Source organism: Pungitius pungitius, chromosome 8, assembly GCF_949316345.1.
Source record: "Pungitius pungitius chromosome 8, fPunPun2.1, whole genome shotgun sequence".
Lineage (NCBI taxonomy): Eukaryota > Metazoa > Chordata > Actinopteri > Perciformes > Gasterosteidae > Pungitius > Pungitius pungitius.
The window spans coordinates 116,147-138,256 of NC_084907.1; the positions used below are offsets into that span (position 1 = coordinate 116,147).

The window sequence follows — 22,110 nt, forward strand, 5'->3', positions numbered from 1 at the left end:
GCTGCTGCGCACAAGAGGCTAGACACCATCACAGAGTCATTGCTCCCACCATCACAGGGTCATTGCTCCCACCATCACAGGGTCATTGCTCCCACCATCACAGGGTCATTGCTCCCACCATCACAGGGTCATTGCTCCCACCATCACAGGGTCATTGCTCCCACCATCACAGAGTCATTGCTCCCACCATCACAGAGTCATTGCTCCCACCATCACAGAGTCATTGCTCCCACCATCACAGAGTCATTGCTCCCACCATCACAGGGTCATTGCTCCCACCATCACAGAGTCATTGCTCCCACCATCACAGTCATTGCTCCCACCATCACAGGGTCATTGCTCCCACCATCACAGAGTCATTGCTCCCACCATCACAGGGTCATTGCTCCCACCATCACAGGGTCATTGCTCCCACCATCACAGAGTCATTGCTCCCACCATCACAGAGTCATTGCTCCCACCATCACAGAGTCATTGCTCCCACCATCACAGAGTCATTGCTCCCACCATCACAGAGTCATTGCTCCCACCATCACAGAGTCATTGCTCCCACCATCACAGAGTCATTGCTCCCACCATCACAGTCATTGCTCCCACCATCACAGTCATTGCTCCCACCATCACAGAGTCATTGCTCCCACCATCACAGAGTCATTGCTCCCACCATCACAGAGTCATTGCTCCCACCATCACAGGGTCATTGCTCCCACCATCACAGTCATTGCTCCCACCATCACAGGGTCATTGCTCCCACCATCACAGGGTCATTGCTCCCACCATCACAGAGTCATTGCTCCCACCATCACAGTCATTGCTCCCACCATCACAGAGTCATTGCTCCCACCATCACAGAGTCATTGCTCCCACCATCACAGAGTCATTGCTCCCACCATCACAGAGTCATTGCTCCCACCATCACAGGGTCATTGCTCCCACCATCACAGAGTCATTGCTCCCACCATCACAGAGTCATTGCTCCCACCATCACAGAGTCATTGCTCCCACCATCACAAGGTCATTGCTCCCACCATCACAGAGTCATTGCTCCCACCATCACAGAGTCATTGCTCCCACCATCACAGAGTCATTGCTCCCACCATCACAGAGTCATTGCTCCCACCATCACAAGGTCATTGCTCCCACCATCACAGAGTCATTGCTCCCACCATCACAGAGTCATTGCTCCCACCATCACAGGGTCATTGCTCCCACCATCACAGAGTCATTGCTCCCACCATCACAGGGTCATTGCTCCCACCATCACAGAGTCATTGCTCCCACCATCACAGTCATTGCTCCCACCATCACAGAGTCATTGCTCCCACCATCACAGTCATTGCTCCCACCATCACAGAGTCATTGCTCCCACCATCACAGTCATTGCTCCCACCATCACAGAGTCATTGCTCCCACCATCACAGTCATTGCTCCCACCATCACAGAGTCATTGCTCCCACCATCACAGAGTCATTGCTCCCACCATCACAGAGTCATTGCTCCCACCATCACAGAGTCATTGCTCCCACCATCACAGGGTCATTGCTCCCACCATCACAGAGTCATTGCTCCCACCATCACAGAGTCATTGCTCCCACCATCACAGTCATTGCTCCCACCATCACAGAGTCATTGCTCCCACCATCACAGAGTCATTGCTCCCACCATCACAGGGTCATTGCTCCCACCATCACAGAGTCATTGCTCCCACCATCACAAGGTCATTGCTCCCACCATCACAGGGTGGCTTTAAAAAGAACAGGAGTACAGCCGACATGGTCTTCACAGCCCGGCAACTTCAGGAAAAGTGCAATGAGCAACAAGACCTGTGTAGGAAGTCTTTTTGTCCTTCAAATGTCTATACATTATATGTACACTGGGTGGCGCTGTTCTTGGGTTCTATCCTGACCTATATAAGCAATTAGATCATTATTGACAGCAGCTGTTGGAGCCCAGAAAGTGAAAGGGTTTTGACCGCTGTCGCAGTAAGGGGGGGTCGGATCCACTGTGAACAAAAGCAGTATGTGTAAAATATATAACACATATATAACGTGTCTGTGGATTATGTCTACAATGAAAGGGGAACGTGGAGGTTACTAAGGCTGAGTCACAAAGTCTAAGATTACAGCGAGGTGACAGTAGTCTATAGACTGTGACTGTTGGATTCCAAAGTCAGATATTCAGGACCAAGACAAAATCACCAAACTTCTTATCCAAAATTGACGCATTAATCATTTCCTCATCACTCTTTGTTTGAAGCTTCAAATATTGATTCTATGTTAAAGTATAGCGAGTCATTCTGGCTGCGAAGTGTTTTAGCTTTTTGGTGCATTTTTGCTTGTTTTTTGGCGGTCTATGTAAAGCAGAAAAGTCATAGCAAACGTTTCCCGTTGAGTCCTGACACTTTAGATGTAGAGGAATATCCTAGCAAGGAGAATATAGGCAAAAAGGAGGAGGGATAAAGGAAAAGAGGAGGAAAGGAGGAGAGATTTACCACACTCCTTCAAGGTAGCTGTAGTTAAACCTCTTCTTACAAAACCTTCTCTTCCTCGAGATCCAGATCTAAGATCCTTGAGAAATCTGTCACAAATCAATTATGTGGCGTTCTACAAAACAATGCTTTGTTCGAGGATTTCCAGTCAGGATTTTGCGTGCATCATAGCACACAAACAGCATTAGTGAAAATCACGAATCATTTTCCACTTGCACCAGACAGGACTCGTCTTGCTGGACCTCATTGGCGCATTGGACACAATTGATCATTGTATCCGGTTGCAAACATTAAAACATTTGATGCAATCAAAGGAACCGCACACAACTGGTTTAAGTCGTATTTATCGGATCGACCCCAGTTTGTTTTTGTAAATGGTGAATTCTTGATGACCACCAATGTTGGTCACAGAGTTTGTGCTTGGACTGATATTATTTGCTTCTGTTAGGCGATGCTTTCAGAAAACACTGCATTAACTTCCATGGTTATTACAAATGATACCAAAGTGTATCTGTCGATCAAGCGAGATGAGAGCGACAAGCTTGTTAGACTTCCAGAATATCTTGGGGACATAAAATCTTGGATGAGCAGCAATTTTTTTCTGATGCTAAATTCAAACGAAAGAGAGGCTATCGTGATTGGCCCAGAGCACCTTCAACATCATCTGTCTGGTGACATAGTTTCTGGATGGAATTGCTTTGGTATCTAGTAGAATCTTGGACATCTCTTCACTCGCAGATAAAGCCAACTTTCATCCCACCTATATTGAAAATGAGTGACTTCCTGTCTCAAAGTGCTGCAGAAAGAACATGTAATGTGTTCCTTCTAGGCTAGATTACTTCTAGCTTTATTCTGTATTATCAGACTGCTCTAATAAGTCTCGTAAACCTAAATAGTTTATTCACAATGATGCAGTGTGTATTAACAAGAACTAAGACATATTAATCACATCGATCATAAACCAACATTACAAACTTGACTTCTTTTTGTGGATGGTGCCTCCATGTGATGGTGGTTGTCCCTGCAGTGGTCCTGCCCTACACCTGGCTTACTACTCCCAACATTTTAATCATTTCTGTCATAGGAATTTAATGTATTGTACGTACTTTACGTTTTTCATTCTATACACATGACATTGTAGTCTGTCCAGAGGAGGATATGAGGAGCAGTCAAGAAGAGCAGAGGACAAAAGGAGAAGAGATGAAGGAGAACATGGAAGGAAAGCAGTCATAAATAAAATAAAAGGAGGAAGAATTGAAGGAAAGGAAGCGAGGGAAGGACATATGTGGGGAAACATAAGCAGCAGCTGTGAGCAATGAGGAGGCGCAGAGTGGGCGGTTAGAGAGGATAGGTCCTTTTAAACGTTCTCCAGAGAGGAAGCGACAGAAGATGAATGAAGAGAGATGTTCTCCTTGATTGACAGGTGGAACTCAGAGGGAGAAACCAGCAGGATTATAGAAGACGATGAAGATCAAAGTCAGATGGAGAGGATTGAGAGCCCATGAAAGCAGCATACGGTCCCTCTAACACCTAAGAGAATATAATGCTGAATTCTTATAGACCTTGCATTCCTCTGTCTGTTCTAAGTCAATTGACAGCAAACAGGGGATTTGTCCTGGTGTGTCAAAGAGTCCTGGAGCCAGGAGCTGTGTCTCATGAGTCAGCACTCCCCCCCACACACGGGGCTCTGACAGCAGTTTGTGTAAAGAATGAAATGTAGAAGACAAAGAATTAGCATGCTAAGCAGCTAGCTCGTAACAACACATGTGACCTGTGGGGGCAACAGAGAGCTCAGGGCTGGTTTTAACACCAGACTTTAGTCTCTGGGATAGAACATATTTAGACTTATTGGAAGAAATTCATGAGCTTTTTGAAATTGGATGCATTTCTTAGGCCTGACCTTGTTATCAAATCCCCTTCCTCTCTTCTCTTCTTCAATCCATGGACCAAACAAACCTCTCAATGATTGGATTGGCTTAGATCCAATCAAATAAGGTATTCTTATGAGACCGGATTTAAGGCAGCACATACACAAAGTACACTCACACACACACAGACACACACTGTTCAATCAGAAAACAAACCTTCCTGCTCACGCCCACCGTCTCACTGTGTGAGTGCATTGTGGGAAATCTACCTTCTACACAGTGTGTGTGTGTGCGATATTACATCATGGCACTTCTGTCCAGATATGCAGTTTATTTTTGCGTGTTTTTATCAGTTTTACACTGCAAACAATGCGTGTGACACTAGACAGCAGACTGCAGCTGAAACACTATAGGAGGTCCTCAATACAAATATTTGGAAACACAAAGCAAAGTGATGCTTGAGGATTATTCTCCACAGACTGTGGAGGTGGAGGAGCACCAAGAATGAAGGTGAAGCAGAGAGTGTTGGGACTCTCCTCTTTAGGTAGAAGAGCTTTGAGTATGAAGGTGAAGCAGAGAGTGTTGGTACTCTCCTCTTTAGGTAGAAGAGCTTTGAGTATGAAGGTGAAGCAGAGAGTGTTGGGACTCTCCTCTTTAGGTAGAAGAGCTTTGAGTATGAAGGTGAAGCAGAGAGTGTTGGTACTCTCCTCTTTAGGTAGAAGAGCTTTGAGTATGAAGGTGAAGCAGAGAGTGTTGGGACTCACCCCGTTGGCACGGCTCATGGCCTGGTAGTAGATGACATAGCTCTTGGCCGGTGATAGCGGAGGATTCCAGAAGCCTCCATAGCTCTTGTTGTCTCCCACTGTGAAGGGCTGCACCAGGGCCAGGCTGGGGGGGGGCAGGTCAGCAGCCATGTAGTAGGACGAGTCCAGAAAGGAGGCGTTGCGGAAGCTGATCGGGGCGGAAAAGCAGTCGGGGGGGTCGGAGGCGGCGCGGCGCGTCTTGGACTTACGCTCCTCCTTCACAATGATCTGGTAGGAGCTGGAGATGATCACACGAAGGCATGTTAGCTAACCGGCACCGAGGGGGAGGAGTCATCCTCTCTCTTCTTCAAGGGGGGTCATCATTAAAGGGAGTGTTTCCAACATTATAACGTGAATCAAACTGATCCTTTGAATCAGAATAACATTTTACAGTAGGTCAAAAAAGAGCAAACTTTAGTAAACTGTTGGGTGATAGACGCCTTGTTTTGCTGTGTGTGTGTGTGTGTGTGTGTGTGTGTGTGTGTGTGTGTGTGTGTGTGTGTGTGTGTCTGTGTGTGTGTGTGTCCATCTCCATCACCTGAGAACTCACTTCTCATTCATACATTGAGGGAGATGTTTGTGTGAAGACGATCTTCAACTCCCTTCATAAAAGCAGCTTCTCTTGCTCTTGAAACATTTTGATCCACAGATGAGGACATTTATTTATTCATTATATTTGATAATCATAGATGTGGAGATACAACATGAGGCCTCTGACCCTTCACCACATTCTACGAATACGAATGATTTATATTCTCCACTTTATTTCCCTAAAGGGTTACCTATGTTTTCCTAAAAGAGAGAGATGATGGATCACATGATCAAAGAAAGTTTAATTAAAAACACATGGAGGAGGGGGAGAGATAGGAAAGGAAAGAAAAGGAGAGAGGAGGAGGAGATAAAAAAGAGAATAAAAAAAGAGTAGGGACGAGGAGGAGAAGAAAAGAGGAAGGGAAGATAAAGAGAGAGTAAATGCTAGTAGAGGGGAGGAAAGAGAAGGAGGCAGAGAGAGAAGGAGAGGAAAGAAAGAGGAAGAAGGGGGAGAGGAAACAGGAGGGGAGGAAAGAGGAATAAGAGGATAGTGGAAGGTTTCATAAAGGCGAAGAGGCAGGTTAGAAGGCACCTGATTGGTGCACCGCGTGACTGGGCGGGCTTTAGCAGGATGGTGATGGTGGTCTCTGTCTCGTTTAGAGGAGCTTCAGACTCGTAATCCGGCATCATCGGAGCTGAAGTTCAGAAAGACAGAAAATGCAGCTAAAACACAGTATAAAATAATGGTGCTTGTCATTACACATCATGTCTATAATTATGAACTCACTGATCCCCTCATCGGCGGAAACGTAGTGACACGGATAACAACAGTTTGATAACTGTGATGTTTAGAGCAATAAATAGATGGATGATTTCATGTCACATCCCGCCCTCACACTTGAGGTGCAGCATCGCTGTGGTAACTCCTCCTCTATTCCATCCTTCTCTGCCTGTGTGCTTCCTCAAATAGAAATCCCTCTGGAGCCGATAATGAAGATTGGGGACGGCGTGACATTTGGATGTTTTCATGCAACATGGTGGTAGGTTTGAAAGGAAGACCGAGGAAAAGAGGCTGAGTGAAAGGTCATTTTTTAAATCCGGGAGGGTGATGACAGACAGACGTCCTCCAACAGTCCAATCAACACTCAGGACTCACATTTGGGTTTTAGGGTTAGACTCTGGATGCCATTGCTAGTCCACCCCCGAATGTGATTGAAAAGGAGCATCTCTACCTCTCTGGGGTTTAGTCATGTGACCTTGGTCAATGATATAATGAGATAATACATAGAGGTGACCTTTTTCATAACTGTAAGCAGAGGACACATGATGTCTGGCATTGAAACAGACTCAATGATTTATCATCAGTCATGTGACAGACTGAATATTGATTGGCAGGGGAAGAAAGGAATCAACACGTGAGCACATTTCACTTTTCTTCTCTATCTTGTTACGTTAGGGTTAGGTTAGGTGAGAGGAGATAAACAAACAATGAAATCCACTCTAGTTCTTTCCCAGCCAAGTGGCTGTTATCCTCATAATAAGCATGACTGTTTATGGAATAATGAAGTAAAGCGGAGGAGGAGTTTGAACCTGCTATCTTGGTGGAGATGCGGGTTGTGATGGGCGGGCCGAAGCCCTTGTTGGTGGAGGCTTTGATGGTGAAGAAGTAGGTGGTCCCAGGGTAGAGGCCTACGAACAAGTGGAGGGTCTCGTTCCTAAGCTTGAACACCCGGCCCCTCTGGGTGGTCAGATCAGCACTGGGATCCAATGAGCTCAGAGCCTTGTAGGTGATCTGGAGACAGACAAGAAGACCTTGTTTAGATCATTTGGGTTCACCTCCACCTGCACACTAAGTGTACCTAAGGGTCCATATAAAGTCCCCTTTGTAACCGAAGACATTTTGAGTGATTCATGTAATATTTCCTTACTAAAGGTCTGAGGTTGAGGCGTCCTTGTGTTAATTATTTTTAAAAGCTAAAAGCTAATTTACTTCTCACCTTATGCTCTTTTCTTTCTCAACTGTAATATTTCCTCTCCACTCCAAAACAAATGTTTTCTTGACTCCTCAGATGGATGCTGGTTGTTAGTAACAGGGATGTAACGGAGTCGATGTCTAGACTGGAGAAGAGCTCCACAAAAGAGTATTGACTAGACTGAGGAAAGAAAAAACACTAATAGCACCTCAATCCCAAACAGTTTTCCGACCTTAACAAAGTGTGTGTGTTGTGTGTGTCGGGCTCTCTAAGTGCATTCCAGTGGTTCTTCCAGTGAAGTATCCCGCTGCACAAAGCGATGGAAGGAGAGAAGCTGATGTTTCTACTGCTAAAGTCACTGGCTGCATCATGTTTCATGTCATTTGTCCTCTGGGTTCAATTTCTAGATGAAATGGAAAGTGAGGGCATTAGAAGAGGAAGTGTCAGTCTCATGATTACACTGTGATCAAACAATAAAGGAGCCTCTTCATGATCATCATTGAGCAGAGGGCTCATGTCTAACTGAGCGAACCCCCCAGATGGCCTCCAGCTCTATATATCGCTTATTAACAAAAAGCAGGACTGTGAAAAAACGAAGCGCATTCGAAAACATAAAATAATGAGCAGAAAACCTGCAGGATGGAAACCCCAGTTTCAGTGAATCCAGTTCTAAGTTGTTGTGCAGTTCTACAGTTCGGTAGATCAGCACTGAGGCCTACAGCTCTCATGGGTCCAGTAGACCAGCACTGAGGCCTACAGCTCTCATGGGTCCAGTAGACCAGCACTGAGGCCTACAGCTCTCATGGGTCCAGTAGACCAGCACTGAGGCCTACAGCTCTCATGGGTCCATCAGACCAGCACTGAGGCCTACAGCTCTCATGGGTCCATCAGACCAGCACTGAGGCCTACAGCTCTCGGGGGTCCAGCAGAGGACTGGTCTTTGGTGGAAGGAGACTTCAACCCATAGAACTGGACAAGTAATGCTGCTTTCTTGTGGTTTATGGAAAAGAGAGAAAAACACTGGTTAAATATTTCTGTGTCTCATATTATTATCCAGCTGCCTCATTTCTCCTCACTCAAATGAAGAGGACGATAGGGCCGAGGGATGCGCTTCCCTTTAGATCTCACCCAGATGTGTCCTTTAATCTTGTAATTAGCTGCAATTATAGTCATAGGAGCAGGAAATGAAGTGATCATATTTGCACACAGAATGAATTCATGTGATCGTGCTAAAAGATGAATAATGGTGTCCACCCCCTCACATCCCCCTCCCCCATTGTCCAGGGCCTAATTGGTCTGGTCCTCATCTTGAGCCGTGAGGGGAGCAGAAGGAGGAACAACAGTAGCCCTTTAGATGTTCCAGATGATGCCTTTAATCTATCAATAGCTATAATTATAGTAATTATCTCTAATAGTGTTGCTTTGAGAAGAGCCTGGGACGGGTTGAACAGAGGCCAGCTTACATTAACCAACCGCACACTAAACACGACCGGGACAGTCTCAGGAGGGGTCTCAAGCTGTGGCTCCAGGTCTAATGGAGGCCCCAGAGAAGGAGCTGAGTGCTAATGATAGAATATATATTTATTCTCTCCTGCTGAGACATTGTGACACCAACTTTTAGTAATAGACACGTTCATTTACACTCCAAAAATAGCAATAATAGAAACATTAAAAAAACCTAAATAGACACCACAATTTCCTCTCCATAACTTTGAATAATAACATTAATAAAGACTAAGCAGAAAACCCACCTCCCCCTGATGGGTCTCGCAGCTCCTTCATTCTTGCTGCTGTCAGACTGCTAAGAACTACTTTCATAATGGAAACGTTGATAATCACTGACCAGACACCACGACTCTCAATAACTATCGATAATAGAAATAATAGAAAATAGTCATTAGAGACAATACCCAGGTAGCCGAAATGACCGGTCCCAGATCCGGCCTGAGCTCTGCATGTCGGAAAAAACACGTCGGGCCGAATGACGCCCCAAATATTTGATTGCATTCATCTCAGAGATGAGATACTATAGACACTAATGAGCTCAACGCTTTGGAATGAATAATAGTAATAGTAAAATTTAGCGTGTTCCAGGCACAGTCAGCTGGGAGGAGGCCCCCGGGGAAGATCCTGGGAATGCCTTGGACCCCCAGTCAGAGCTGGTGGATGTGACCCGGGAAAAGGTTGATGATAAATGATGATGAATGATGCAACAATATGACATGTGTTAATGACAGAGTCGGTCAGTCTGTCTGCTTCACTGTCAAAACTAATAATCTCCATTTGAAAAGCACAGAACATTTCATATCATGTGATTTAGGTATCATGCTAAATCCCACCAGCAGACCCACTCACACACACCAGACACTGTCAATGTCTCTCTCTCACTCCCTCTCCAGACCTGGTCTCCTGATTGAGAGGAAGAAGTTTCTTTTCTCTTTTCCCAAGGATTAAGACATTTTCTCTGCTTGTATAAAATCTGATCTTCTGGATCGTATCTATTCTTGAACGCTTCAAAGTTTAAGATAAATTAAATATGTGATGCTCATGGGACCTCTAGGTTACTACATTATGAAACTAATCAGTTATCTCATTAAAAAGTGAAGGGGTGAGTTATATATTACATTAGGATATGCTCCAGCCTGTCTACATGCACTCTGTACATTACTCATGTGACCTTGGACTGACCTCGTACAGAGTTATGACCCCATTGGTCTCGTTGGGAGCTTTCCACTGCATGAATATCTTCTCCTCATAGGGGGAGTTCTGAAGAGACTCCATGGGCACCGAGGCAGGTACTGCAGAGAGAGGAAATACCACATTATTAATATAGAAATACATAGATATGATTTACCCCACGCATCCCGGACCAACTCTCGTCAGAGAGACCCACATCCTCACTGCTCCCTCATTCCTCATTGCCGGCCTGAGCAGCTCAACGCCAAGGAAAGCTTCTTTATTTGGCCGACTCGTTTCTTTTGTAGCGGGTTCGGCCCGATGCTGGCCCAGTGATGGCCCAGTGTTGGCCCAGTGTTGGCCCAGTGATGGCCCAGTGATGGCCCAGTGATGGCCCAGTGATGGCCCAGTGATGGCCCAGTGTTGGCCCAGTGATGGCCCAGTGTTGGCCCAGTGATGGCCCAGTGATGGCCCAGTGTTGGCCCAGTGTTGGCCCAGTGTTGGCCCAGTGATGGCCCAGTGATGGCCCAGTGATGGCCCAGTGATGGCCCAATGCTGGCCCAGTGTTGGCCCAGTGATGGCCCAGTGTTGGCCCAGTGATGGCCCAGTGATGGCCCAGTGATGGCCCAGTGTTGGCCCAGTGTTGGCCCAGTGATGGCCCAGTGATGGCCCAGTGATGGCCCAGTGATGGCCCAATGCTGGCCCAGTGTTGGCCCAGTGATGGCCCAGTGTTGGCCCAGTGATGGCCCAGTGATGGCCCAGTGTTGGCCCAGTGTTGGCCCAGTGATGGCCTAGTGATGGCCCAGTGATGGCCCAGTGTTGGCCCAGTGTTGGCCCAGTGATGGCAGTTGGGAGCAGTGTATTCGGCTTGTATTGTGGCCTAGCGAGCAGTGATGTATGGCAAGTCTACTTGGCCTGATTCTGGCGCGTCATTCATCCCGAGTCTTTGCCGAGTCAGCAACCGGTCCCGGACCGACGCGTTTCTCCCGGTGTACCGAGCTCAGGATCTGGGTCACATGGGAATGTGACTTGTGTTTGTCAACGTGTTTTCACCTTTCATCTTTCTTTTTATCGATTTGGGAATGAAGGCTTCAATGATTTCTTTAATGATGTTCATATTTCAGAAATCCAGAGGATCTTCAGACTGTGTTGTTTCCATAACCAGAACAGGACTACCCCGCGGGTCCTGGGAAGGAGAACCTTTTCCCGGAAATAGAAGTAGTTCAGTCTTGATTTTTAGATGGTGACCGGACATCCGCTGAGAGATGTCAGTCAGACATGCAGACATCCGTGTGAGGAAGGAGGGAATTGGTTGGGCTGTGGTAGGAGGAACCAAGGCTCTGCTCTCAGAGCCCCCGCCTCAACACTGTCGTCTGTTCTCTAATTACTGAAAAACAGCCAAGACGTTAAATGAAAAACAATTAAGAAGAAAACAATTAGGGATTTCCCTTCTCTCGGGCGGCTGGGTCTCTCCTGTGTGTGTGTGTGTGTGTGTGTGTGTGTGTGTTTTGAGGTAGATGTTCAGAGGAGGAACAGATTGAGACTTTTACTGCAGTTTATCTGCATGCTACAGAGAGAAAAATGAATTATTGCAGAGAAGTCTGAAGCAAACATGCTGTGGACGAGCAGAACACCTCCTTCATCCTCTATAGCATATATGTCAAACAACTTCATCTTCTACACCTCCTCCATCTCTTTCACCTTCATTTGCTACACGTTCATCTCCTATAATTCCTTCATGACCTACACCTTCATCTTCTACACGTTATCTTCTTCACCTCCTTCATCTTCTGTATCTCTCTCCTCTTCTGTGGTGTCAAATCCAGGTCAATGGTTTTGATCATTTTAAAAACAAATGTTCAAGTTTTTGTCTTGAACATTGAAAAATACAACAATGTATTTCCAAAACAATTAGTTTGGAATTAATATTTTTTAAAATAATTTTCTTTTCATTTAAAACTTAGATATATTTTTTGATATTCAAGGTATATTTGTCAGTTCCAGAATTGGTATTTTCAGATTCAAAGCTTATATTTTTAAGTTTTAGATCTTTCATTCACTTCAACTGTTTTGGCCCTGATCTGGCGTAGAGGGGGGGCATGAACTGAGAGAGTCGACATCTGTGCGATGGCGTCTAAGGATTCTGACCAACCATCTGCAACCCAAATTAAGAATCACTTTACCATCCCTGGTATGAGAGATGGACGAATCACATTGAATATGCCTGTGAGAAGAGATGTAAATGTGAGTCTTATTCTGTGATTCATGGCAAGTGAGGTCCAAAACAGTTCTCTAAACAGAACTTTGTCACAAAAAACAATCAAAAAGAATTAAAGAACTAAGTCAAAATTATATTCAAACCAAAAATAATTTTCATTCACTCCTTTTTTTTAAAATACATTGTTATAGTTCCCAAAGTTCAAGACCAAAACTTAAACTTTCAGGTTCACATGTCATTTTCAAATGATTGCAATGTTTGAACCTGGATTTGTCTCCATTGCAATGAAGTTTGTATATAAACAGGATGTCCCTAATGGTCTCTGAAAATGATCCGTGGATCACTAGTATTCATTCTTTCTATTTTTTATTGTCTTAAAGAGATTTTTTTCTCCTAATGTTTATTAATTTATTTTAATTACATTCTTCTACATTATAACATTTAGATAATAAGGCAGCAACATGTTCCTCCATAACATGTTACTGTTTTTTGTGTTGCTTTTCCTCTGCTTCTGCTTGTCTTCTTAATGGTAATAAATAATAATCAATAAATAATAATCCGTACATCCATAAGTGAAAATATAAAATGAAATAAAGAAAAAAGAAATAAAATATGCACTAGAAAAGTTTTTTGATGATCGATTATCGTTCAATTAACTCTCTTAACTACACTAGATGCATATATTGATCCCCATAACACCTGATAATGATGATAGGTGTTGGTACCTCTAAGCTGTTTTAAGGGTGTCTATGTCACAGTAACATCTTCTAGATAATCCATTTATCCCATTGAGAAGGAGAAGTCCAGATCTCTTCTCACTCACCATCCTCCTCCGTCTCCTTAACAATCTCCTCGCTCTCCTTGCTGCCTTCTGGGTTGGCGAGGACCAGACGCAGCCTGACGGTGACAAAGGGCCTGAGGCCCCTCAGAGTGTAATGAGAGGAGGTCTGGATCAGCTCCTCGGCTGCAAACTCCTGCTGGTTGAAGGCATACTGGTACTGGACCTGTAGCACAGATGTTTAAACATATATTAGTTATTGAAAGGTGGCGATGGAACACAAGTTGGACCTGGTGGTACTTAATGAGCATCTAGAGGAGAACACGGGGAGGGAATGAACATTCATCAGTGGTCACAGATCATCATCACCTTATAAAAGCACCATTTGTAAAGCTGTGAGCTAGAAGAGGACTTCTTTGTGTTCCTCTCTCAGGGAAGGCCTCAATATGCAAACCCACCGTCAGGTTGTAGCTGTGGCAGCGAGTCACTGCGTAACCAAAGGTTTCCCACTGTATTGTCAGTTGTCTTGCTCGGACATCCACCACGTTGACGCTCTGAGGACCGTGGACCGGGTCTGGAGGACAGACGGACACAGAGGAAGGTTCAGGTATCTCAGCAGGGGAGGAAAATGTCTCAAATGGTCATTGACCTGAGGACAGTTTGGGTTTAAACTAATCAGGAATTATTCTTCAACATTCAAACAGTATAAATATGTTTCATGAATCATGTAACTCTGAACTGTATCTTCATGTTTGAACAGAACCAGTAATCCAGCTGTTTGATTTTTACCATTTATCTGTAGGTCCTTCTCTAATTATCTGTTTAAGACAAGTGGTCTTCTTTAATCTGGGGTCAGTGAGACCAGTGGGGCATGCTGAGTCATCATAATCACGTTCTTCTATTCTTTTATTTACCAACAAACTCCAAATTAAAGAAAATAACAAGAGAAGACATTAAGTGAAGAGAATAAGAGAATATATCAAGATCACATATCATGAGAAGAGACGACCTTATTGTTCCTGTGACAGTGAACAAAAACCCTTTAAATCAACTGTTTCTCAGCCTTTAAACGGATTCAACCTTCAAATTCAAAGAACGTCGTCGTCCTCGACCAAGGCACTGAAAGAAAAAGCATTTATAGTCTTTTGTTCTCACTTTTAAAAGGAATAATCTTTAGAGTGATCTTAAAGGTCCACTTGATGAGTTTTAATGTTCTCATATTCTATTACTGATGACTAATTTGCCCCCTGAAGACATGGTAGACTGAACCTGCAGATTAAGGGATTGTTGAGACAAGCTGATTACTACACATGTGAGAGCAGATTAATGGTTAGACGATGCCACGGATGATCCGTCTGAGATCTTCAGAAGAACCTCAAAGCACTCCAGACGTTCAACTCCAGACTTTAGAGTTAAAAACGGAGACAAAGCCGGTGATCTGATCCGCCTGAACGACAAACACACCGGGGGGGGGGGGGGGGGGGGGGGGGGGAGAACAAATGATATGACCCTGATGTCAGTAAGACGGTGGGGGGGAGACCAACACATGATTCTTAGGTCAGAAAGCTTACTCCCCCCAGAAAACAGGACTTCACTCGTTTCCACTTAAATCTGAAGGTTCATAAATACTATCTAAATTAATAATCTAAGATTTTCAAACAATTTAACATTCAAATTTCCTTTTGGATTCTCTACAATGACGTAGGACAACCTGGAACAGTAGTAGAACCTTGACCCTTGATCATTTAAGTCATAGATGTCTTCACTCACAGATTACATCAAACCGAGTGATGTAATGAGCGCATGACAGAAGCTTTAACAATACCCATAATTCATTGCAAAGACTCTAATGAGATTATGTTCAGAGGCCTGGAACATTTAATCCACTGGTCTCTCTCAAGTAAGAGGGAGGCTAATGTCTCCCATAATCTGATCTGAGATCAGCAGGAGCTCATTTCTGTTGTTTAATACACCAAGTTATTACTACCGAGAGGGAGGGGGGAGCTACACGGTGGAGGAGCAAAGCTGAAGGTGGAGGAGGAGAGTTGCAACGTAGAGGAGGACAGCTGAGGTGGAGGAGGCGCTCTCTCTCTCTCTCACACACACACACACACACACACACACACACACACACACACACACACACACACACACACACACACACACACACACACACACACACACACACACACACACACACACACACACACAAAGGCTGTTTTCTTCTTCAGTCTTTTTTGGTTTCACAAAAACCTGCAAGACAAGAACACCGTCCTCTTTCAAAGGTGTGTGTGCATGCATGTGAATCTCTTGGTGTGTGTGTGTGTGTGTGTGTAGGGACATTACATTTTACCAAAGCTACAATGGCCAAAGGCTAGAAAAAAAATTAATACTAAAGATCCTCACTGCACCATAACAACAACGCACACACACACTCCCCTGAAGCTTTGTGAATTCAGCTTTAGGGGTTGCACATTAATCTGCATCCTTTCACTAAAGCACTACCAGCATAGTCTCTATCTAACACAAACACACACACACACACACACACACACAGACAAAGACACACAAAGAAGAGGCATGATGCCCCTTTAAGGCAAACACGCAAGATCAGAAGAAAACGTTCATGGAGGAATTTGCCCTACGTGAGTGAGCGTGTGTGTGTGTGTGTGTGTGTGTGTGTGTGTGTGTGTGTGTGTGTGCACATGTGCATATACACACATACACACACATCACTTGGCCCGTCCCTGTTGACCAACTACAGTTCAATTACTTGTGAGTGGTGATTTGTGTGTACATGTATGTTTGTGTGTGTGGGTGTGGGGGGGTGGTTGGGGGGGCGCAGGATGAAAACCATTAGACGGAGCAGGTCCTCCTTTAATTGTGGCTTTTTGGTAATTGGCCTGTTGGGGCAGATTGACGACGTTTCCAGGGTAACAAGCCTGTTTCTCTACATGTTAAGGCAGCAGAGACAGGTGCAGCGAGCGAAGGGTGGATGGGGAGAGGGTGGGGGAGGGAGAGAAGTAGATGAAGTGCGGGTGGAGAGAGTGATCAGGAGGGGGGGTGGAGGGAGAGAGGAGTGTAGGAGGTGAGAGGGAGGGAGTGAGGGGTGGAAAGGGAGGGTGGGTGGGAGAGAAATGGGAGTCGAGGGAGGGAGGAGCAGGAAAGTGGAGAGAGAGAGAGGGGGGGGTGTTGAGGGAGGTGAAGGAGAGCTCACTCACTTCCTGTCTCTCTGTTTCTTCCCCACATCTCTAACAATCTTCTTCCATCCTCAGTAACCCCCCCCCCCCTTTTCATCAACAGGACTGGTGAAAAAGACACACACAGAATCACACACACACATTGCTCAGGTCATTTGGCCAACATTAGTAGTGTGCTTCATGCTCCAGCAGTTCTCTCTGCTCCATGTGTGTCTGTGTGTGTGTCTGTGTCTGTGTGTGTCTGTGTGTGTGTGTGTGCACCTTCATTAACTACAAACACAATTCTAACAGCCTTTGCCCATTGTATTTGTTCTTCTCCTCTAAAGATTTGTCTCCTACTTTCCAATGACATTTTGTTATTTTTCATCCAAGGAGCCAAAGTATCAATTCTTACTTCTCACCAGTGTGTGTGTGTGTCCTTGTGTGTGTGTGTGTGTGTGTGTGTGTGTGTGTGGCGACACTGACAGGGAGAGCTCTCCAGCAGCTCTCTACTACCTTCTACCTCGGCTTAATGAAGGAGAAATTGGATCCTGATGGCTTTGCTGCAAAGGACAGTCCTGCAGCATAGTGTGTGTTTGTGTGTGTGTGTATGTGTATGTTTCAGTGTCTCTGTGTGTGAGTTTCACACTTATTTATGGGAAAAATGGGAAACATCTTCTTCTATTAAAGAGCCTTTATTTCTTTTGTGCTCACCTGGCTTCCTCCTCAAACTCTGCTTCATCTGGCCGTGTGTGTGTGTGTGTGTGTGTGTTTGTGTGAGTGTGTGTGTGAGAGTGTTTGTCACCTCCTCACCACCTGTGCTGTAGGAGCTTATTACCCAGAATTCATTGTGATTCGTTACAAAAGGGATCAGAAAGAATGAGAATCAACAAACAGAAAAGGCAAAATCCACACAGCATCAGAAGAACCCCAAAGGATCATGGGAACAACATACCTGCTGAAGACCAAGAGGCCTGTGAGGTTGGTATTTATAGTTCAGGCCCCCTTCCTCCCACAGCTCTCTCAGGTGTTGATTATTACTGCTACTTTGCTGTGAGAGAGTAGTGTGAGTCTAATGTGTGTGTGTGTGTGTATCAGGCTACATTTTTGTCTGTAAAGGGGGTTTGTGTTAACATTGGTGTTAACATTGGTCTGTCACTGTTTTTTAAGCAGTTTTCCATGTGTTACACACTCTCAGAATAGAGCCTGTTACTAGGAAGACTTAACGTGTTCTTTGGAGTGTCAGATCAGTGAAGGCGGAGTTCACGTCCTGATGCACAAAGATAAAAGAAAGAAAGAGCCTGAGAAGAACCCCGGAATGTTCTCTTTCCTTTCGGACAAAGAAAATAACGCTTGTTATGAAAATGGTCATTGAATTTCAACAAGAAGTTGACAGGCTGCATCCTTGTAGCCTGCAGCAGCCTCTGTAGACCTGGGGGGGGTCCTCCAACAACCGCATGGCTGAGAGAAGGATATTTTCTGGTTATTTTAAATTAATGTAAATAAGTTAATGTAAAATGCTTAATTTATCATTACTTTCAGCTAAAAGGAATATTGTGATCTTAAGGCAGAAAAGATTCCATCAATGTTGTCAATAAAACGACAACAACAAAACACATTTATTAATCCAGGCAGACGAGCTGGTTCTCTCTTAACTACCTCCAATCTGCTGGGCTTAGCAAAATAGTGAAGCAGTGGAGTCAGCTAAATCAGTTTATGCCCAACAGGTGAATTAAAAATCGATCTTTATGAAGTAACATTTTAGCAAACACTCACATTAGCATCTCTCACATAGAGAGCTAGCTCAGGAGAATACACTAAATAACCCTCTGGTGAGTTACTGCTCGCTTTTATGTGTCCTGCATATTGGCCAACATTCACATTAGTATCTGCCTTCTATAACCGAGAAGCTAAAGAAGAGATACTAAAAGAAGATAGCGGGTAAATTAAAAGTCCATCATTATAAAGTAACATATCTGAGAGTAGGTGTGAATGGATGGAAGGAAAAGAGGAGAGGATATTAGGAAGCAAAGGATGACATTAAAAGGCTAATACTTATGGAGACAAGGATCAGAGTGAATACGACAGACAGACATCAGCCGAAGAGCAGGAGGAGGATCATCTGAAACCAAAGAAACAGACTACCATCTGACACACAACAGAAGTTGGAGTGAGGGAACAGCCGGTCCTGTGAGTGTTGTTTATGAAGATATGTTATGTTTATCCAGAAAACAGTTTGATAAATTGCCGAAAAGCCTTGAAAAGTAAAGGGGTGAGTCAAGGAAGGACGGAGCGATGGGAGGAAGAGAAAGGGAGTAGAGCAGGTGGCGAGGGGGGAGGCATCATGAAATAATTTATTATCAAGGCTCTGTCCTCGCTGCACCTTCAGATAACGGTTCTTTTTAGCTCTCCTCAATCTGCTCCTTATAAATGTATTAGACTCAAGGGTAAATTCTCTTCGACCATGGAGCTGGTAGTGGTGGAGGAAGGAGTGGTGGAAATGGTGGAGCTGTTGCAGGTGTAAATGTGATGGAGTTGGTGGTAGTAGAGGTGTTGGTGGAGCTGGTGTTGGTGAATGTGGTGGAGGGTTGATGGTGAAGGTGGTGGAACTTCTGGAGTTGGAAGAGGTGGGGGCACTGGGGGAGGGGATGGAGGAAGTGGAGCTGGAGGTGTAGCTGCTGGAGGTGGTGGAGCTAGTGCAGGTCGATGTGGTGGAGTTGGTGGTACTGGAGACGCGGGTAGAGCAGGTGTTGGTTAATGTGGTGGAGGCGAAATGGTGGAACTGGTGGAGCTGTTGGAGGCTGTTGAGGGAGGTGGTTTGAGATATTCTCATGGTGGAGAAGCTACAGCAGTCGTACCGTAGATTTATTCATCTTATCCTCAAGATGATGATCCTCATCCCTGGAGAGCCTGCTACTCTCTACAGACGGATTCAGGTTGTGTGTGATCTTTAGGAGCAGAGGTGCAACATAGCTCAACTAGAAGCTAACCATGGTGGATTAGAGAAGTTAGATTAGTAGAAATGTTATGCTGTTAACCATATGTTACCATGGTAACCACGTGTTACAACAATAATCTTTGTGTTAGGCTTATTTCCTATCTGAGGAATAAGGAGAGGTGAAGATGGACTATCAGGCTGAGCAGAGCTGGAAATGTTAACTTGAATAGAAAGGCCAAAAAGGTGTGGATACAAACACACACACACACACACACACACACATCAACGGCAACACTGCCCAAGGAGGCCTTCAAACATCTGTCATACCTGCCTTCTCCGATCCATCACACACACACACACACACATCTGTATACACAAACAGCCCCTGTGACAGGTTGTGACAGAGCAACGCTGTCCAGATCGCCAGAAACACATGTTCCTTTGTACTGCACTTCACAAACGAACCAAAAACACAAAGAAACTAGAGCTGCAACTAACGATTATTTTAATAATCGATTCATCTGTCGATTATTTGTTTGATTAATCGATGAATCGGATAAAAAAATAAATGTAAAAACATTAATTTCCAACCCTTTATTGAAAAATAGAACTGACTGTGCACTTTCTAAATATGTTTTGCACTAACAGATTGCTCCTTGAACATCCCTAAGTAAGCAAATAAAATGGACTAACACAAAAAACATACACACATTGCATGATGTATACTTTACAGCCGCCAAATTAAATATATTAGGCACAAAATCATGAATCATTGCCGTGGTGCTCCCGTGCCAGGCCATGTCGCTTTTGCATATCTTACAATCAGACATGTCAACCCTCCCGAATTTCAAAGCCCCTCCCGAAACTCTCCCGGACCGACCTTTCTCCTGATTTCCACCCGGACATCAATATTGCTGCACCACCCGTCACTGGGCGCGCTGTTTCAGACCGAACAATAATAAAGGTTACACCTTGAAGTCGAGCGCGGCGATTAGAACGTAAAACTACTGGCGCTGCAAAGAAAACCGCAGCACCCCCCCCCCCGTTGCCCGCTAGGACCCGCACCCCCATTTCAGTGTGAAATATTTAGGTCGCATTGGCTTCTCTTCCTCCGCATGTTTCAGAACAGTAGTACGGGTCTCTCCGATGTTCTGCTGCGCGGCGCGCGCAACTTTCTTTTAATACTCAAAGATAATAGTCGCGCGACACAACGAATCGATAATGAAATTCGTTGCCAACGCTTTTAATAATCGATTCTAATCGATTTCATCGATTCGTTGTTGCAGCCCTAAAAGAGTATGAGGTAAACACAACCACACACACTCTGAGCTAATCCCTAATCATAAACACACAAACTCTCCACCCAACATCTTCCTTTATCAGAGGTAGCAAACATGTCGTGATCAAAACCTTCAATCATCACCTTGATCAGCAGGCTAAGAACCTGGGCCTTAATTAGGACCATGTGGAGCTGTCTCCTGTGAGACACCTCATGTCTCAGCAGAGGAGACCTGCACCCTGAGAACACCTCCCTTATCTCGGACACCACCTTCCCGTACTTCACTAGCTCTCTGAGCAGAACCTGGGAGAGAGATCCCTCTTCTGACGTTCTCCCTAAGGTTTCTTCCTTTTTTTCCCCACGGAAGGGTTTTCATTTTTGGGGAGTTTTTCCTGTGCCGATGTGAGGGTTTCAGGACAGAGGATGTCGTATGTGTGCAAACTGTAAAGCCCTCTGAGGCCTGCACGAAGATGACCCCAGCGTGGTTCATCTGTGCAGCAGACGGCACCCACCAGCCCCGCCCACATCAAGGCCGCAGACCCAAAGCACATCGCTAGCTTCAAGCCATGCTTCGTGAGGTCTATTGATCAGCTGCAAACATGCAGTAACTAACCCACAAAAAGAACAAAAGTCACACAAATACGCTGCTACACATTCACAACACACGCCACAAAGACACCAAAAATAAATGAGATTGAGACAGAAAAACACCATCAAACAATTCACCTGACACTCCGTTTACTGAGAGAGAGACTCTCATGCCCCATTCATTCTACAACCTTAGATATACTCTTTCTGCAGTGGGCCAACATCATATATGATAAGTGCGACCATTACAGACCATAATAAACAACCCTCAACAACAGAAACAAGACCAAAAAGAACCAACCTAAGGTTCCTCTAGAATCTCTCGACCTGATAGCAATTAAAAGGTCACCCACCTGCACATTTGGTCCTGGTGACCAGCGGCGGGCCTGGCGGTCCCGTTCCTCCCTCCCCAGGTCTGGACAGAAGCACCTTGATCTCGTACTCCACATCAGGGTCCAGGTGCCAGAGTTTGTAGGTCGGCGAGTCCACCACGTGGGTCTCCGCCCAGTTACCTGATGTGGTCCGGTACTCCACCTCCTTTAGGATGATCGGTCCATCTCCGATGATGCTGTTGGCATTGGGTTTAATCCAAAGGTAAGTGGCGCCAACAGCGAGTAGCTCAGGCGGAGCAATGGGGGTGGGTGGAGCTGTGAAATAGTAGAAGGTGGATCAACCATTTCATTTATGAATCATGAAGCAGCATCTCTCAGCTTGGTTTAACCCCCACCAGAGCCATACACCTTCATATAAAGACACTTTATACATAGAGGGCTGAGGATTGGTTTACGTTC

The 22,110-nt window shown here is 45.0% G+C and overlaps 1 protein-coding gene across 3 annotated transcripts in view; it reads right to left on the reverse strand.

The window, feature by feature from the left end:
• The window catches only part of ptprt (protein tyrosine phosphatase receptor type T), a 113,678-nt gene that overhangs the window by 53,199 nt on the left and 38,369 nt on the right, over nucleotides 1–22,110 (reverse strand). For all 3 annotated transcript variants that reach the window (XM_037490877.2, XM_037490876.2, XM_037490866.2), the window contains exons 8-14: nucleotides 21,673–21,966; nucleotides 13,794–13,909; nucleotides 13,381–13,561; nucleotides 10,352–10,461; nucleotides 7,281–7,482; nucleotides 6,283–6,385; nucleotides 5,121–5,397 (exon numbers count right to left, since the gene is read on the reverse strand). In XM_037490877.2, the coding sequence (XP_037346774.2) occupies nucleotides 5,121–5,397; nucleotides 6,283–6,385; nucleotides 7,281–7,482; nucleotides 10,352–10,461; nucleotides 13,381–13,561; nucleotides 13,794–13,909; nucleotides 21,673–21,966 (1,283 nt within the window). The remainder of the gene's footprint in view (nucleotides 1–5,120; nucleotides 5,398–6,282; nucleotides 6,386–7,280; nucleotides 7,483–10,351; nucleotides 10,462–13,380; nucleotides 13,562–13,793; nucleotides 13,910–21,672; nucleotides 21,967–22,110) is intronic.